At 42.3% G+C, this 19,012-nt stretch overlaps 1 protein-coding gene across 1 annotated transcript; it reads left to right on the top strand.

Annotated features, from left to right (window-relative positions):
* The first annotated feature begins 383 nt into the window (after positions 1–383).
* On the top strand, positions 384–17,270 carry grwd1 (glutamate-rich WD repeat containing 1). Its single transcript, XM_049584742.1, has 7 exons — positions 384–642; positions 746–863; positions 6,327–6,489; positions 7,576–7,786; positions 12,164–12,309; positions 14,067–14,258; positions 16,653–17,270. The coding sequence occupies exons 1-7, from the start codon at positions 420–422 to the stop codon at positions 16,959–16,961; spliced, it is 1,362 nt and encodes a 453-aa protein (XP_049440699.1). The 5' UTR covers positions 384–419; the 3' UTR covers positions 16,962–17,270.
* The last annotated feature ends 1,742 nt before the right edge of the window (positions 17,271–19,012 follow it).

Here is a 19,012-nt window from a genome sequence, read left to right as displayed (position 1 = left end):
ATCCTTTCCCGGGTCAGCAGCACATGGACATGATGACCCCAAAATGTGGAAATGAGTCATCTGATTTCTTAAAAACAACATCGTTCTCCGGAAAGTGAAGATTGCCCCTGAACATGCACTTAACTCCTGTGAAATCTGAATTAACTTTTATATTTTAGCATCGTAGTTTGGGCAATTTCCGAGACAAATATTTGCAAGTCTGATTTTTCCTGGCAGCCGAGCACCAAAGGGGCCAGCTGAATTCCCGTAAATGGGGGGAAGAGACAGGGAGAGTGGGCGAGACAGAGAGAGAGAGACGGAGAGGGAAAGACAGGGTGGGTGGGGGCGAGGCAGCAGCGGCAGCAACAGCAGCAGGGGAGGGGTGACGGCGCAGGGTGTTTAAACCACGTGGCCGCTCCACAAACCGGAAGTAAGCAAAGATGTCTGCGCCCGATGAGGACACGTTTGCCGAGGAAGGTGGCGAGATGGAGGAGATGGACGAGGCTGGCAGCGACGATGATGAAGGAGTGGACATGGAGGAGGAAGGTGCAGGAGAAGAAGGGGAGAGGAAAGTGTACGTGCCCGGGATCGAGCCGCTGCAGCCCGGAGAGGAGCTGGAGATGGACCGGTCTGCGTACCGCATGTACCACGAGTGTCAGACAGGCAAGTTGTACAAAGAGATAGCAACTATATAAACACGCAGGCACCTCTTTTAACGTGTTGTCACCACACATGAGCTGCAGCATGAACTGTTGTGTGTGTCCAGGTGCTCCGTGTCTGAGCTTCGACATCTTGAGAGATGGAGACGGAGACAACAGGGAGCAGTTTCCCCTGTCCATGCTGCTCTGTGCAGGCACACAGGCGGACACAGCCATGAGCAACAGGTACAAACTTCCAATCACACTTCATACACACCGTCACACAGGTTAGCAGGGGCGGAGCCAGGAGGTGTAAACACTGGGGACTCAGCCCAAAGGAGGTCCGGGGGCATGCTCCACCTGGCAAGATTTATGGGCCACTCTATGCGCTATTTTTCAAAGCCAGTTGATAAAATAGGTTACCCAAAAATATGTGCATCATTTGGAAAAAAAATATAACAGTTACTAAAGAAAAAAAAAATCATATTGCAAAGGCAACATCAGGGGTAATGTTGACAAACGGCGTTCCATACTGACGACTTTTTTTTTGTTTTTTTTTTGTTTTTGCAAATGGCTGAATGAATACTTCTAGGCAATTATTCCAAGCAGTGGTCGGAAATGATGGTTTAGTGCAGTGGTTTTCAAACCTTTTATGTCAAGCCAAAGTCTCAAGGCAAACCTGCTTTTATATCTGTGCACAATAGCTTCAACACTTGTGTTATCACTCTTATCACGACATGAGGACTTAAGACAATAAGAATAAGGAAAAAAAGAAGGCTGGTAGCTTTAGCTGGTGCCTTGTTGTAATTTGCTCCATACAATAAAGCTATCCATTGTCCCACTCATGGCTTTCTCCTTTTAATTATCGTCCCTCACACTGACTGCCAAACAGGGCTTTTGATGTGTCACATATTTATAATTCCCAGGCACAAACAGAGACAAATAGGTTCTCCCTGAAGATTTTTGAAATTAAATTAGATAATCATTTTTTAGCTAGAGTTTGCCCCTTTATTAGGAAATGGGTGTGCACAACATACTGACACAGTCAAAAAAAAAACTCATAACTTTTTGTATAGGTCCATTTGAATATTGCAATAATAATCTGCAGTTATCACAAAATCCCACGGCACACCAGTGTGCCGCCACAGCATTTGAGAAACACTGGCTTAATGTATTCCTGTGAAGTTTCAGTAAGCTTTCTAGCTGCACCCACAGCATTGATAATGATGGGAGGAGATGATCCAGTCCCGACCGCAGCTTAAAAGATGAGATGACTAGAGCAGCAAAAGCTTACATTTCGACATTTTAGGCTTCTCACAGTACTGTAGTCTATATGAAATGATTATCATGTTGTCACAAGTTGTTAAATATATTACCTTTGGTTAAATAAATGTTTTAAAATGGGCATTTTTAACGTCTGTGCCAGGCGATGACTGCTTGGCAGCACCAGCAGGGAGCAGCTGCAAGTTTTGGGGTATTTTGTGGTTTGTTTTTTAAACTTTATTGAGACAGTAACATACAACAAGTTTACAAACCTAAGTTGTAGCTGCAAGTGTAAGTAAGTAAGTAAACTTTATTTATATAGCACCTTTCACAGGTAAAAACCACAAAGTGCTTCACAATAGATTAAAACAATGACAAAACATAAGAACAAAGGTGCATAGATTTAGACAGCCAAAAACCCCCACATTTAACCAAATACTTGTTTAAATAAAAGAGTCTTCAAATGCTTTTTTGAAACAGTGTGTCAAAACAGATGCTGTTTGCATGTCACCCTGCTTACAATGATGATAACTGATTATGATTATGATACATTTAAAATATAAAATAGTATCAATAGTAAGTAATGGTGGATAATAAAAATAATAATAGATAATATTTCTTGTGTGTTGTGACATTTTTGCTGTTGAAATCATGTTCTATGAGCTCAGAACAACGTTGGTCACCTGTAGGGAACACCGATGAGACTCTGATTTTAAGAGTCAAAGGTGGAGGTGTTACTCTTCCACACTTTTCTCAAAAACTATTGGTCCAAAAGACATAACTCAAAGTGTGGACTGTCTTGTGGATATTCCCCCAGACAATGAGCTCACAAACATGCTTGTCTGACCCCTAACAACAGACAAGTGCTCACTGACATGCACTAAAAGGCGAAAAGTGTACAGAACACCATTAGTCTATGTTTCTCAGTTTGCTTTGCCCAGGGACCACTTTTGCAAAATGATAGAGGGCCAGAAGCCACTTAATAAACAAATCTTTTTTCAAAGATATGTTTATTAAATAGACTTGAAATCATGTTGTAGACAGTACAGATACTAACTGAAAAACAGTTTTCTGAAATGTGACATTTTTTCTACCCCTAAACAAACATAGTTACAAACAGCACACCCATCACCCCAAAATCCCACTAAAGGCCCAGAAACACCAAACTGACTTCAGATAACGAACGGCAACGAAGGCCCCCTGCTGTGTCACCTCATGTCACCGTGTCTCGGCCCAAAAGTTTGCACATGAACACACCACAGAGACTACAGCCGATAGTCAACAAGCACATGTGTTCTGCACCTGTGTGAGAGGGTAAAAAAAATATGGGGATAAAGGGGAGTGTTGAATACATTAAGAGAGTTAATACAGGAGAAAACAGGGTCCCAGATTTTGTGGAATCTTTTCACAGATCGTCTGACTGTGTGTTTGATTTTTTCAAAGTAAAGGAAAGACATCAAATCCTTCAACCAAGAAGTTGTGCCAGGCGTGTTAGGGCTCTTCCTCTGTAACAGTACATGCCGTTTGGCAATGAGGGTAGCGAACGCAACAAGGTCAGCTTTGTATTTGGTAATACTAGTTCTGTACAGTGGTGTAGTAATTTGAGTCTAAAAGTTTATGCAGAAAGAACATAAAGAGAGGACATTGGGTCTGAAATTGTATATAAGTTAATTACACAGATATTATCTATCCATGAATTTATTTTACTTTATTACAGGCAAACAACCTGTCAAATTCTGTCTAAACATTTGTATTAATGTAGCAGTTACTTCATATGAGGTGGATGATGTTAGTGACGGCGTTCTCATCATCGGGACAGTTTTACGACTCTTGAGTTTACTATGTGAGGAAATACTGTGCACTGACAATATCACAAACACCATAAACATCTAGTTTATAACGTGTGGACTTTTGGCACAGATATAAAGTTTGGTGACCTCACACAATTCCCAGCATAGCTTCACCTGAGCAGAGGCCAAGAAGTAAGTGTGTGTGTGTGTGTGTGTGTGTGTGTGTGTGTGTGTGTGTGTGTGTGTGTGTGTGCGCGCGCGCAAGACGTTCAGAAGCAATGCCATATTATAAAATCCTCCACTGCAAATAAAAGTCCTGTGTACAAAGTGTAAAGGTGACTCTGGATTGGAGTGAAAAAGATTGAAGTGGCAGAAATCCATCAGTCTGGTTTCTAGAGGGGCTTCTGTTAATAAGAGGCGATGAAAGTGTTCAATTACTGTCGTTAATTTTAATTATTAATGAAGTGGTTGTTAATTGTTCTTCCTCTCTTCAGGGTGAAACAGAATGCTAACGCTTCTTTATATCTAAGAACACATTAATTGGAAATCTTTGATGCAGTAGTGAGACTTTTAGTTGCTGTTTCTGTAGAAGGTAAATCAACTGGAAAGCCCACCTGTTCAATGGCAATATATAGACAGGACAGCATCAACATGCTCATACTTATCCCTTTTTAAGATTAGTCAACAACAGTGATTTTCTTTTTATTATTTTATCGTTTGTTTTAAAGGGACAGTTCACCCAGAAATTAAAAATACATATTTTTCCTCTTACCTGTAGTGCTACTTATCAGTCTAGATTGTTTTGGTGTGAGTTGCCGAGTGTTGGAGATATCGGCTGTAGAGATGTCTGCCTTCTCTCAAATATAATGTAACTAGATAGCACTCAGTTTGTGGTGCTCAAAGCACCAAAAAATTCACAAGCTGAGTGCCATCTAGTTAAATTTGAGAGAAGGCAGACATCTCTACGGCTGATATCGCCAACACTCGGCAACTCACACCAAAACAATCTAGACTGATAAGTAGCACTACAGGTAAGAGGAAAAATATGTAAGTTGATGTTGGGGTAAAAGGAGCATGAGTCTGGTTCGCGTGGCTGGCAGTAAGTCGGACCTGTTCCCGGTGAGGGTTGGACTCCACCAGGGCTGCCCTTTGTCACCGGTTCTGTTCATAACTTTTATGGACAGAATTTCTAGGCGCAGCCGAGTGGTGGAGGGTGTCAGGTTTGGTGACGGGAGGATCTCGTCCCTGCTTTTTGCGGATGACGTGGTCCTCCTAGCTCCATCGAACAGTGACCTCCAGGTCACTGGGGCGGTTCGCAGCCGAGTGTGAAGCGGCTGGGATGAGAATCAGCACCTCCAAGTCTGAGGCCATGGTCCTCAGCCAGAAAAGGGTGGATTGCCCACTCCAGGTCAGGGGGGAGGTCCTTCCTCAGGTGGAGGAGTTTAAGTATCTCGGGATCTTGTTCACAAGTGAGGGTAGGATGGAGCGGGAGACTGACAGGTGGATTGGGGCGGCGTCAGCAGTGATGCAGGCGCGTAACCGGTCCGTTGTGGTGAAGAGGGAGCTTAGCCAGAAAGCGAAGCTCTCAATTTACCGGTCGATCTACGTTCCAACCCTCACCTATGGTCACGAGCTCTGGGTAGTGACCGAAAGAATGAGATCGCGAGTACAAGCGGCCGAAATGAGTTTCCTCCGCAGGGTGGCTGGGCTCAGCCTTAGGGATAGGGTGAGGAGCTCAGACATCCGGGAGGGACTCGGAGTAGAGCCGCTGCTCCTCCACATCGAGAGGAGCCAGTTGAGGTGGTTTGGGCATCTGGTAAGGATGCTTTCCGGACGCCTCCCTTGGGAGGTGTTTCGGGCATGTCCAACCAGGAGGAGACCTCGGGGCCGCCCCAGAACACGCTGGAGGGACTACATCACCCGGCTGGCCTGGGAACGCCTCGGGGTTCCCCCGGAAGAGCTGACGGAAGTGGCTGGGGAGAGGACTGTCTGGGCTTCTTTGCTGAGGCTGCTGCCCCGCGACCCGGACCCGGATAAGCGGAGGACGACGAGTACGAGTACGAGTACGATGTTGGGGTAAAATGTCACTTCAGAGGTCATTGTGGAGGATTCATTTATTAATTTCTCCCTCGTCCAGTCCTCTACAGCTCTGTGTTGTGATGCCATATTTACTAAGCCACACACACTTGTGAGCAATCCAGTCAAGTATGAAAGATCTGATTTGACTCATTCTTGTAATTAAAAATATGTATTTTTGTTTTTGGGGTGAACTGTCCCTTCAAGTGCTCACATGCAGTGAGGTGTCTCCAGCAGGGCATGTTATTGTTCTTACAGAGGCAGTAACCATGGGTGCTGGTAGAAATATCAAAATGTGCAAGTTTAAGCAGCAGATTGTTTTGGCAGTGTTGGCACAGAGGCATCAGTCACTGCACACTTTCAGTTTTGTTTTGACACAATCCACACAGCACTGAAAGAGTCTGGAACTTTCCTCTCTCTGGAGGTTCAGTTAAAGCTTATTGCAAGATCATTGTTTCCTCCTTAAACTCAGCACTTGAGCACAAACATCAGACTGGGTAGACTAAACACCACTCCGAAACAAGTGTTAGATAGTTTGTCATCAACATCCTCTTTAATGCATCATTTCATTTTCTTGCAGACTTCTCATCATTCGCATGCATAATCTTCATGGAACAGAGAAAGACAAAGAGGGTGACGAAAGCAGCGATGAAGAAAGCGATGACGAGGAGGAGGATGAAGATAAGAAGCCACAGATGGAACTGGCCATGATGCCTCACTATGGAGGGATCAACAGAGTCAGGGTGTGTAGTGTGTGTCAGTTTCTAGGCAGACGTGTATAAACTTGAGCCCTGTTTCCAGCGAACGGTACAAAACGGTCCATACCGTCCCCATTTTTGGTCCCCCCTCTGTTGGGGTACCTAGCACACAGATCTGGTACTAAAAGGTGGAGCTGTGAACACTGCAGTCTGTTGATTGGTCAGTAGAGGACGGTCACTCTGCTCAGGGCTGAGTTGTGGCTGGATTTGAGGCTCATGTAACCACTGTTCATACCGTGGAGAGGTTTATTTGTAGACTGTAAGGATGTTTTGCTGTCTCTTGCAGCAGCTGGAGTTGGAGAAAAAAACTTAATTCTCTAGGCCGACTGCCGGCAACTTTTAAGGTGGAACGTTAACGTGTAATGTTACTCAATGCATAAGGTGACAACGTGAATCAGTCAACACACGTGACCATTACTTTAGTTTTTATATGACATACATTTTTCGTAATGAGTGAATATTTAATCGTTTATGTATATTAATTTGGTGGAAACAGGCGTTAGCTGTCCTTTCTCCTTTAACAGAATATTTTTTAAAAATGTTTTATTGGGGTTTCTAATTATTAAAGTTATTCCATATAAATGAAAATGACAGTCTTGGCAGCAAATATGGTGAACCATCAAATGAAGTGCATATGGGCTACCACACTTTACCCCACCCCCACTCCAGTCTTTGGTTTTATTAAACATTATCAACACTTTGCTTCAGAAGGTCCGCCAGCTTTCCTTTAGTGGTATATGTACGTTTTTCCACAGCAACACATGTCGATAACTCCTTAATATACAGATTCATACTTGGTTTGTTCACATCTTTCCATCTTAGAGCTATTGCTGTTTTAGCTTGTGAGAGACACGAGTGTATCAGTGCACAGTCATTTGTGTTAGTAATGAAATCTTTTGGATAAATACCAAAGATGCACAGCTTTGGCTGATAAGTGATTTTAACCTCCTTCCAAAAACTGACCACATTACATTTCAACAAGCAGTCAAACAGTGTTCCTTTAGCACTGCTACATCTGAAGCATGTGTCTTCACATGTTCCTCATTACTGATTTTGCTTCTGAATTCCCAGGTGACCCAACGTGGAGAGCAGTCACTGGCCGCCGTCTGGTCAGAGAAGGGACAGGTAGAAATATTTGACCTCCAGTCACAGCTGGAAGCCGTGAACAGCCCTGCTGCCATGGCTGCTTTCCTCAGACAGCAGAAGGAGGCCACAGCCCTCTTCAGCTTCTCAGGACACATGACTGAAGGTTTTGCTATCGACTGGTCACCTACAGTGCCTGGTGAGTGTCTCCTTTACCTGCAGTTACTCACATACACTCTGACCTTGCTGAAGGTATACTAAGCAGGTTTGTTGGTTACTGTTTGTAAACACGCTCGCCAGTAAAAGAAAAAGCCGATCCCAGAGTCACTTTGTTTGGCGTTTCGCCTCGCTATATTTGCATTTTCTCAGCGCTGTGTCTCTTGGATGTGTGCTGCTTGCATCCTGGCACCTGCTCGCTACCTTTTTACAAAATCCTGGCCTCACCTGAGCACTGTGGGGGTGCACGCCCATAAGTGTCTCAAACAGAGACAAAACAAATCCTGCATAGTATCTTTAAAAACTAACCTCAAGTGACCACCATATGTTGTGTACTGTAAGTGTAAATGTGTCCCTGACTGCACCTCGTTGACTTTATAATGTGTGAGAAACACGAGAGGAACAGTCTGTACCCAACGGAAAGTATAATTTTCTCTTCCTGGCTCTTAACAGTCTCTCCATCTGTCACCACAGCATCAGAGATTTCTGTGTAAATTCCCAAACTGTGACTTTCTGACGCCGAAAACAACAAAAATGTCCTTTTCACCACAGCCATGTTTGCTTGTTGTCATACAACAAAAGAGCTCATAAATGAGGAGTTTTAGATTTCGAAACATCTTTTAACAATGATCCATCCACGTACAAAAAATTCCTTTACTTGGCTCATGGCTCAACTTTCTACCAAATTAAATTGAAAGCAGGATTAATTTACAACATGTGACACAAACAGGACTAAAAATATAACTTCCATAGCAGTAGGAAAAAAAACAACAACAGGAAAAACATGGTGTGATCAGCAGCAGTGTCATGGATACACACGCTATAGTTACAGAGCAGGGGTGTCAGGTTCAGTTTATGTGACTGCTGTACCCACTAAGCCACCAGCGCCCCCTGTTCTTTTTTTTTTTTTTTTTTTTTACAAGTTTATTTGACAGGGACCATGTGTAATGAACATACATTCAATACTTAATAGCTAATGCATTATACAGGGATAAAGCTCAACACTAATATACATCCTCAGTCCCCGAGGCAAGAGAACAAATATACAGTACAAATAATGTAATGACAAATATGCAGTGCATCGTGTTATAAAGTACTGGTCACTCTGTTCATGGTCAGGTGGTATTTACTTTTGTAAATAAAAATAAAATGTACATTTGTAAATGCAAATGGGTGATTGCAGTTTTGATTTTCCGTAAACTGCCCTTTTAGCACAGCAGAGAAAGAATAAAAATATTCTGTTTTAATATGAAGGGTGAGTGAGTTCTAGTTTTACATGCTGATGACAGACGTGGCCAGAGGCGTTATGTTTTCATGTTGTCTGTCCCATTCTCGTGAACATGATATTTCAAGGATGCTTTAAGGCCCAGACACACCAAACTGACTTCAGAAAACTAGCAGCAATGAAGGCCCGTAGCTGCGCTGCCTGTCACCGCCATGTCTCAGCCAAAAAAGTTGCACATGAACACGCCACAAAGATGAAAGCCATTGGTCAACCAGCACATATGTTCTGCGCCTGCAGGAGAGGAAATAACTCTGCACACCAGCAGACGGCAGTCATCAATAAACCTCATTCAGAGAGGGAAACTTGAAGACCGTGTTAGCTGGTTAGCAAATTAACAACACAACCTGATGTTGAAAGAACAAAACATATTTACTGTCTGCCAGTGAACAATAACGCAAACCATCATCAATCGTTTCTGCTTAAAAACTCAGTGGCTAAAGAAAAACAATTGTTCATTTTCCGTAACCGCTTATCCTGTTGGGGGTCGTGGGGGGGGCTGGAGCCTATCCCAGCTGACACTGGCTGACAGGCAGGGTACACTCTGGACAGGTCGCCAGACTATCACAGGGCTGACACATAGAGACAGACAACCATTCACACTCACATTCACACCTACGGGCAATTTAGAGTCTTCAATTAACCTGCATGTGTTTGGACTGTGGGAGGAAGCCGGAGAAAACCCACGCTGACACGTGGAGAACATGCAAACTCCGCACACCGCTGTTCCTGTAAGGCAACAATGCTAACCATTACACCTTGGTGCAGCCTGAAGAAAAACAATCTTACCGTAACACGTTTGCTTTGGCAGAAGCTCAAAAACGGCCCAACTTTGTCCGAAGGCCAACCGTTGGCTTGGTGTGTCAGGGCCTTTTAATGGATTTTCTTCAGATTTGGCACAAGTGTCCTCAAAGATAAACTAATGAAATTTTGGTGGTCAAATGTCACCGTGATCTCAGCACAGGAATTCATAGGCTAATTAGGACAAAACTTCACACAGATGTCAAACAGGATAAAATGATGAAGTGATGACATCATATATCCAAAAGGTCAAAGATCAATTTCACTGCAACATCAAAATGTTCTGGAAAAAAAAAAAAAAAAAAAATTTCTAGCCATTATTTAGCAGGATAACTGAGGAACAGAGAGGTAGACAATTGGGTGGAACATCACTGTAAAGCATCCACGTTTTAGAATCTGTAGTTTCTTGAAGCAACATCCATATTTGAAGTACTGTCAACTGTCATGGTGACATGCGAGTCTGGACAGACATGGATGTAAACTGTAATTTGACCTGGTTTTGTGCCTTTAGATGGCCGAAACTTTGTGTACCTTGAGGGGGTGACACAGTCGCTCCTAGTCAAGGTCCTCGGGCCAAATTGTGAGTGATTTTTAGACTAACTGTGTCAGAGGAAAATATTAAATTACATTTGGTAAGTATATTGCAGTGGTGGTGGTGGTGGTGGTGGTCATGCTGGCCTGGGACCAGTTTGTAGTGCAAAAGGCCAGGTCAGAGAAGATCATGGAGTGTAGAAAATCTTTGGTAAATGTAGTGTCAGATGTGTCAGAGTTTGCAATCTTTTTTATGTGTGTTTTTAGTTAAAGTTGAAATTGGGTCTTGAGTAACTCCAAGTATTCAAACTGATCAACAGTTCCAATTTTTTTTTTTTTTTTTTTGCCTTGAATGTGGACATCTGGATAGGATTGGATTTTCCATATTTGATCTCCAGTGGGCCAGACAAGTAAAACCACCACATAATAATCTATAAATAACAACACCTCCATTTTTCCTTTTGTCGAGCGTAAAGAAGCACATTCTGTGAGTGTTCACCCGTTTACTATAAACAGATGATGAACAGCCTCAGATGTCTTAAGAAAAATAAGTGCTGTTTCAACAATATGTCTCAGTTTTTCCATATCCAGTCAGCCTCCTTTTCACTGTCATTACAAGTGCTTTTTTTCCCCATACGTTTCCACTCCTGTGCAGAAATGCTGGCCTCACCGCACCAAACTAAAGATTGTTTGAAGATAGAAGTCTGACACAGATTATTTTCTACTGGAGCTGCTGATATTTTGCACAGTGGTCCACATCTTTAAATAAGACCACAGAATGAGTGTATTGTTTTTTTCAGAGAGCTGTATTCTGGTCAGACTGGAAAAGCCTTACAGTAGCACTTTACATGCAGTATCTACTCACTGTTTAACTTGCTCCTGCAACCAATCACCTCTGAGCTTTCACAAGTACATCCCTAATAGAGTGGTCACACATGAGGGATGCAGGCGAGTGACCATAGCTGCCTTAATGATATTCAAGCTGGATGTGAGGCACAAGGAAAGACAGTTTGTTAGCTCACGTTAGCTAGCTTGCTAATAAATACCTCAAAATATGATGTTATTGGTACATTTTACATTTTCATACATTCATGCCCATCTCCTGACTCACTGTCAGCATCTCTCATGTGGAGCAGTTTGTATTTTCTCGGCCAGTATCACACAACATCAGCTGGTCTGACACAGCAACAATTAAAGCCTCCTCCACACATACTCCTTGGCTATTGGTTGAGGCTGCAACTTTGTTCATCAAAGTTGAACTGGACATGATGTAAAGATGTGAATTTGCCTCACCACCTGGAGTGAGTATTTCATACATCCCCTCACTTGCATTAAATGTATGTGAACAGGAGGCAACTATTCGCCAATTCTGATTTTGCTCATGTGACAGTGCCGTTGGATGTACAGAGTCATCCAGTGGGTCAGATTGCACCCTTTGGTGGACCGGTTCTGGCCCTTTGGCTGTATGTTCCAATTATCTACAATTTGCCATTTTTTGGATTCTCCGTTCACTGTGGGGGCATCCAAGTAAAATAAAGCTTTCTTCACAAATTCAAGGTAACACACGGTGATTAATTGATATACAAGTGCTCATTTTGCAGGTGAAGTATTCCTTTAAATACGTAGATGAGTCACATTTTACACAGCTGCGAAAATACTGGTTGGATGAGGTGAAGTGTAACCACAGCAGATGTGTGTATCCCGCAGCCGAAAGCTAAAGTGTCATGTTTGTGCTTTAATTAACAGGTCGCCTCGTCAGTGGAGACTGCAAAAAGAACATCCATGTGTGGGAGCCAAGAGAGGGCGGGACCTCATGGCAGATTGACCAGCGACCTTTCAGCTCCCACAGCAAGTCTGTGGAGGATCTGCAGTGGTCGCCCACCGAAGCTACAGTATGTTTGTAGGAAAACAGAGACACAGTGGGTCAGACTGAGGCACCAGAGATGAGCTTTAGAGCTTTACAGGGCGGCACAGTGGATCAGTGTTAAGCACTGTCTGCTCACTGCAAGATCATCCTCTGTTCAGCCCCCACATGAGGCTGGCATCTATCTGTGTGGGTTTACCATAATAAAATACAAACATGTAAAACATAAGGCGTGCATATTGGGATTTACATGCATGTTACGTGTCCACACTGCACCCTGACCTCAGAGCAGGAGTTGCCTCACTGATCCCAAATATTTAGGCTGATTCAAATGCAGAGGATGAACAAAATGTATGGTTCGGTGTGACAGACGGGTCACGGTTCGATAGAAAAATCAGTGGTTTCTTTCTGCGTTGCTTCTGACATTAGAGCACACAGTATCAGTGTCATTTCTTTCGCAAATAGTGTGTGAGCAGTAAGTTTGCTACGTCCCACAACTCTCTGAGCTCTTTCAGTCTAATAAATACACAAATAAACATCTCTGTTAGATGCCACAGTCGTATAAACACAAGCCAAACTGCTGTCACTAACGTACCTTTTTGTCCTTCCTTCTGGCTGAATCGGCTATCCAGCAGCCACTGCTCACTGCGGTGGGTGTGGCTTTGTGCTAACGTTAGCTGCTGAGCGAGAGGCTACAGCCGTGCACTGGCTCTCGTTCCCTAGTTAGGAGCGTGTGTGTGTGTGTGTGCTGTGCAGTCACTGACTGTGTGCTGCTGGCTTCACTCCTGACCAGAGTCTGTGACCATTCAGCAGCTCGTGCTTCAGCTTGGGGGTCGTAAATGTTACTGTGCTACTGGGTTAGCTGCTGAGGAGAGTCTGTAGCTGCGCTCTCTCTCACCATCACCCTCGTAATTCATAGTGAAAGCAAAGTGGCTCCAAACACCAGACCTGTTGATTAATAGAGCATCTTCTGTTTCAGGTCTGGTAATGGCATTAACAACCATCCTGCAACGAGCTAGCTTAGCGTAGCTGCCTCCCAGTGTGTCTCACTGGTGTAGAATGTTGTGGTTTGGGGATGGGAGGGGCACACGACATGGGCTGCCTTGTTGAGGACAGTAGCACTGAGAACATTATCTTAAACACTGTTGAAACTGTGTATTTTATTTGCCAAATGTAATAGAATAGTTCAACATATCATCGGGTTTGTAATCCACACCAAACCGAAAGCCGAACAGTTTAACAAGCATACATGTACTGTGACACCTCTGCTCCACAGGGACTAATAAAGTCAAACTGAGCTCACCAGTTGTTTACAGGTGTTTGGATGGACGGACAGGGTGTGGTGAGGGGAGTCAGTGATTGGAATGAATGAAACTATGCTGACTACAAAAAAACCTGTTAACACTTGAACTATGTGCCACCACAGTGATGTAACTAAGAAACACAGACCCAAATATGCAATTTAACAAGTCACCAAACTAGTTTGTGATATATGGATGTGAATCCTGCAGCCTGACGTGGCTAGTTAATGATTTGCCTCTGTGAATGTACACTATGCAGCTCTTGGGTGCAGCCTAACTGACTGTAATTTCTAAATGTAGCAAGGTTTTCAAAAAGCATCAAACACAAATTGTGAACATGGACAGCCCGACTCTCTCACACACTTAAATACAGAACAAAAATGTTTAGCAGTGAGTACATTAGAGTTTCTTGTTAAGACTTGTTTTGTACAAGTTTGACCTCAAAGTTCAAATCTCACGATCTGCCCTCTCGTGTTTGCCACAGGTTTTTGCATCTTGCTCGGTGGATCAGTCTATTCGTATCTGGGATATCCGTGCCCCGCCCAATTCAATGCTTTCAGCCGACGGAGCTCACTCATCCGACATCAATGTGATCAGCTGGAACAGGACCGAACCATTCATCCTGTCGGGAGGGGACGACGGGCTTCTGAAAGTGTGGGACCTTCGACAGTTCAAGGTAAAAACCAACAATTTAATTTTCATATCTGAAAATAGAAACTTCATTGGTAATCATTTAACTCATGCAAGATAATTCAGCTGAACATTGTTTAGAGTTATTATATGTACTGTGTTGTTTTGTATGAGTTGTTAAAGCCACAGTTGCTCATTTTCATACAATAACTTTTGTCATATGTTCTGAAACTGTCACTACATCCACACAGTAGAGTAAATGAGACAGTTGGTCTGCCTCTAATGGCAGGCATGTTTTCATTTTAGACCGCTGCTTAAAGAAAACGACCAATCAGAGCCGAGGAGTCTCAAACGCAGCTAACAATCGTGTCAGTCACTGCTCCGAACTGCGGTCAAACTAGGCAGCACTGATCACATATGAAACAAGACTGTATTACTGCATTGCCTGTGTCTCACCTCATGTTTTCATTTACATATTTTAGTGTAGTGTTTACCTGTAAAATGAGAACATTTGTGACCTGGCTGTCATGTTTGAAAATTTGTATGAAGCACCGCCCACCAGCCAGACCAAACTTTTTCATTTTACAGCTTAACAGTCCACTAAAATGTGTTTCTGAAACATTTGAGGCAGTGCAGTAACAGAATCTTGATTACTTTTTGATCAGTGCTACCAAATTCAACAGGGCAGTTCACGAGCAGTGATTAGACTTGTTTGAGAACGTGGACGAGATCAGGCAGCTGCAGCAGGAGGCAGTGATAAAAAGCTGCGGTGAAGTCGGACAGTTTCCCGACAGTTTTCAGCAGCCTTTAGTCTGCACAGGAAGTCACAGTATCACTCATATCTTGTTAGATATGATGCAGACTCATTTAAAATGTTACCGGACTCATATCAGTTTGTTTGCAGCCTCCAGTTGTTTTATTTATGACCGAGTAGCCTATTAAAATGCTTTACAGGTGATCTGTAATTTATATTCATGGTTCAACCTCCATTTTACATGAATTCTTGTGTTATTCAGCATCATTTCAGTTTGCTGCCGCAGAGCAGACCTGTCCCCTCAAGGTTAATATTTTCAGAGGGGAAACAGCTTTCATTACAGATCAGTCAGATACAGTCATGGTTTCACATCTGTACAGATGTTATTTTAAGAATCCTCACATCCCACTGACCACAAGTCTCTGTGATGCTGATACTTTAATAATTAAGAGTCCAATGTTTAAGTACAGTCGGCTACATATAGTTTATGATGAATGTATTAAGTCTCTGATGACTACACTTCACCATCAGTCACACAACATGTTTTCTGTTACAGAATAAACCTTCAAATCAGAAAAATAACATCTAAATCTCTTTTCAAAAATGAAAAGTGTATTTAAAACGTCATCTTGATGAGTCAACATCTAAACCAATCAGCTGTTAGATCAGGTGACAGCCGGGCGTTCCCCATCATACCCTTGCAGTCAGTAGAGAGCAACTGCAGCACCTGGCTCTAAAAACTGCGGCCACCTCGCTCTTCTGAGAATATCGCTGTCCACAAATTTTTTTAATTATTTAACAGGGACAGTGCACAGCTACTTCACTGCACCAGAGTTAGCTATAAACAAATTTTCATCTGTAGTCCCTAGGCAGGAAACAGAGAATAATTTCTCTGTAAAAAAACACAATTAGAAAATAGAACATATTCATGACACAACGGCTTCAACATCAAGTTATCGCAACAACAAAAATAAAGGTACAACATTAATTTCATAAAACAGGATTTTGCATGACGTCAGAGCAACTTAGGGTGAAGTTGTACACAAACCTCACCGGCATGCATTGTGCAGCGATTGCCAGTGATCAAATCAGTGCAGGCCTGGCTCATTCTAACAAGCCTATTGACATGATTTACAGCTGCGTTAGAGACTCCTCCACTCTGATTGGCTATAACACACATGGTAATCCCATTGTAAGCATTTCGAAAGGCGAGGAAGATGATTTTTTTTCACAGATTACCTATAAGTCTGTAAGTTATTTTCATAAGAGTTACCAACCGCACCTTTAATGTCAGACCAGGAGTGAAGATCTGACTGTTTGATCAGCGTGTGTCGTCACAACAGAGTAACCAACCATTAGTGCAACAAGACAAACAGTGTTTGTCCTGTTACAACATCAGATAATCAAACACCCTCACAGCTTGGCCCCACCTAAATAATAACATTTGTCCCATCTTGCGCCTCTTACACAATAGTATGTAATTACAGCAACATTCCTCCTGATACAGGAATCCATTTTTTATATGCCTTTAAGACACATTTATACACCCTGATGAGTTCTTGTTGAAACCTGTGAGCAAAAAGCAGAAAACACACACATTTATAAATCAGTCTCCATGTTGGGAGTGATGCTGTTATGACTTGGGATTAATAGCTGTCACACCTTTTGTTCCACCCGTACATGCAGACTGGGCGGCCCGTGGCGAACTTCAAGCAGCACAGCGCTCCCGTCACATCCGTGGAGTGGAGCCCTGTGGACTCAAGCGTGTTCGCCGCCTCTGGAGCGGATGACGTCATCAGCCAGTGGGATCTGTCGGTGGAGTCTTGCGACGTGGGCGCCAGGGTGGAGGGGGTGAAGGACTTACCCCCTCAGCTGCTGTTCCTGCACCAGGGTCAGTCAGAGATTAAGGAGATCCACTGGCACCCGCAGCTACCTGGTGTGATGATCTCCACGGCTCTGTCAGGTTTCAACGTGTTCAGAACAATATCTGTGTAGCGTGTGTGTGTGTGTGAATGTATGTGAGTGTGTGTGAGAGAGAGAGAAAACTATTTTTGCATTTGCATGAGTAGTACACATTCAGTGTGTAATGAGCAGGAAACTCTTAACATGTTTCATCTTTAAGAAACTTGTAATAATGTACAGACATGCGTACAATAATTCTTCTTTCTGACATTTATTGGCCAACGTAGGCGCCATATGGTGTTATAATCTCTGCTATTGAACTCTGTCTGTATGTTTTACAGATGTGTGAACTATTTTAGGCATTCCCTGTTGCATGCTTAAAATAAAATGTTCAAAACTGTTTTTATACTCTGATTTCTTGAATCAGTGTTTTCAGAGAGAGAGTGGTTTTATTATTTTCTTAGTTTTTGCCTTCATTGGATTGCAGAGTTTTTAAGCGTGTCGAGGGACAGAGAGGGGATGACATGCAGCAAAGGGCCGCAGGCTGAACTCAATCTCATGATTGCTGCGGCAAGCACATTGCCTTTGTAGATGGGACGTCAGCTCTACCTACTGAGCTAGTGGGCATCTCATGACAATCTCTTTTAATACTTAATCAACAGGGCTGACTGGTAGCGATTTAGTTTTCACTAGTGGAAAAGATGTCAACAAATGTTTTTATTTTAAGATATCTGTAAAACACTTTTGACATCTTACAATTATATTTCCGCATGTAGGATATAAATTCAACCGGTCAAAACTGATTCCTTGTTCTCCAGTTAGAATAATGATTACTAATATCATATCTACAGCTGAGTTTCCACATGTTGATAAAGGGTTGTGACAAGTGGATATGTAGCTTCCCATTTCATATGTCAACACTTGGATTTCCAGTATGTCTAACATAAACTATTTTGAATATGTGGCTGTGATGTCAATAAAGTAATAGCTGAAGTACCACAAAGCCATTGAGCCACTTTTAAATTAGCATATTCATGTTGGATTTGTACACACATTATCGAAGATAATTACAGTGACAGTTTGACGAGTGAAACTCCTTTTTTGAACATCAAAACAAAATGGCGGAGGGAATTAAACACTGAAATTACAAATAAAGAATGGTTTAGTATGTGCTGAACACAACACACCACCACAAACTCAAAGACATGGAGGGAGATTGGATGGAAAAAATTACTCTGCTACTTCATTACATCTAAAATAAAGGGTAAAACAACAAGGTCACAACCTGTTGGTGAGTATGTGGGAATAGAGAGGCATATTTTTTGGGAACATCACAAGCTACACTAATTCTGGGAAAATGTGAATGTTACAATCAAAGAAATTCTGGGATATGCAACACCTGATGACTGCAAAGTTATGTACTTTGGGACTATAAATGATTTTGTCATGAATTACAGAGATACTATTGATCACAAGCAAGAAGGCAATAACAAGGGACTGGTACAAGACTGAATCACCTGCTATGGAACAATGGTTGGAAATTCTAAGAGATTTGTGCTGAGAGTGAGAGAAAAAGTTTTTGTTATTAAATGGAAGAAATGGATGATTTATGACAGTGGAAAAAACATCTGGACTAACTAATACATGAACTTCGTCCTTCACCCTTCTTGCTCAGTTTTTCTCTTCATCTCTTGAATAGAAGTCAATGGTAAAAGTTGAGCAGATAGATAGATAGATAGATAGCAACAAGTCATTTTATATGTTGTATTTGTTGCATTTTAAATGAGTTTTAAAGGCTGCTACCTCAGCCAGGTCTCTCTTGGAAAAGACATTTTCAATCTCAATGGGACTTCCTGGTTAAATAAAGGTTAAATAGTATTTAAAAATAAATAAATAAAATTTCTAGTGTTCAAACACTATCCAAAGCAGACGCCTTTTTTATCAGTTTAATCTCATCTTCCTTATTCTGTCTTCCAGTTGTTTTATTTGCTCTTGTAACTTTATCTCAATCCAGTTAGCAGCATATGAACACATGCACCAACACACACTCACTTAAGTTTTTAGGGTTTTTCATTTAAGAATTAACATTTCAACAAATAATGAGTTGTAGATTTCAATAATTAGAATTGCGACATACATTACTG

Source organism: Epinephelus fuscoguttatus, linkage group LG8, assembly GCF_011397635.1.
Source record: "Epinephelus fuscoguttatus linkage group LG8, E.fuscoguttatus.final_Chr_v1".
Taxonomy (NCBI): domain Eukaryota; kingdom Metazoa; phylum Chordata; class Actinopteri; order Perciformes; family Serranidae; genus Epinephelus; species Epinephelus fuscoguttatus.
Note: the sequence above shows the minus strand (reverse complement) of the source record. Positions and strands in the feature narration are given on the sequence as shown.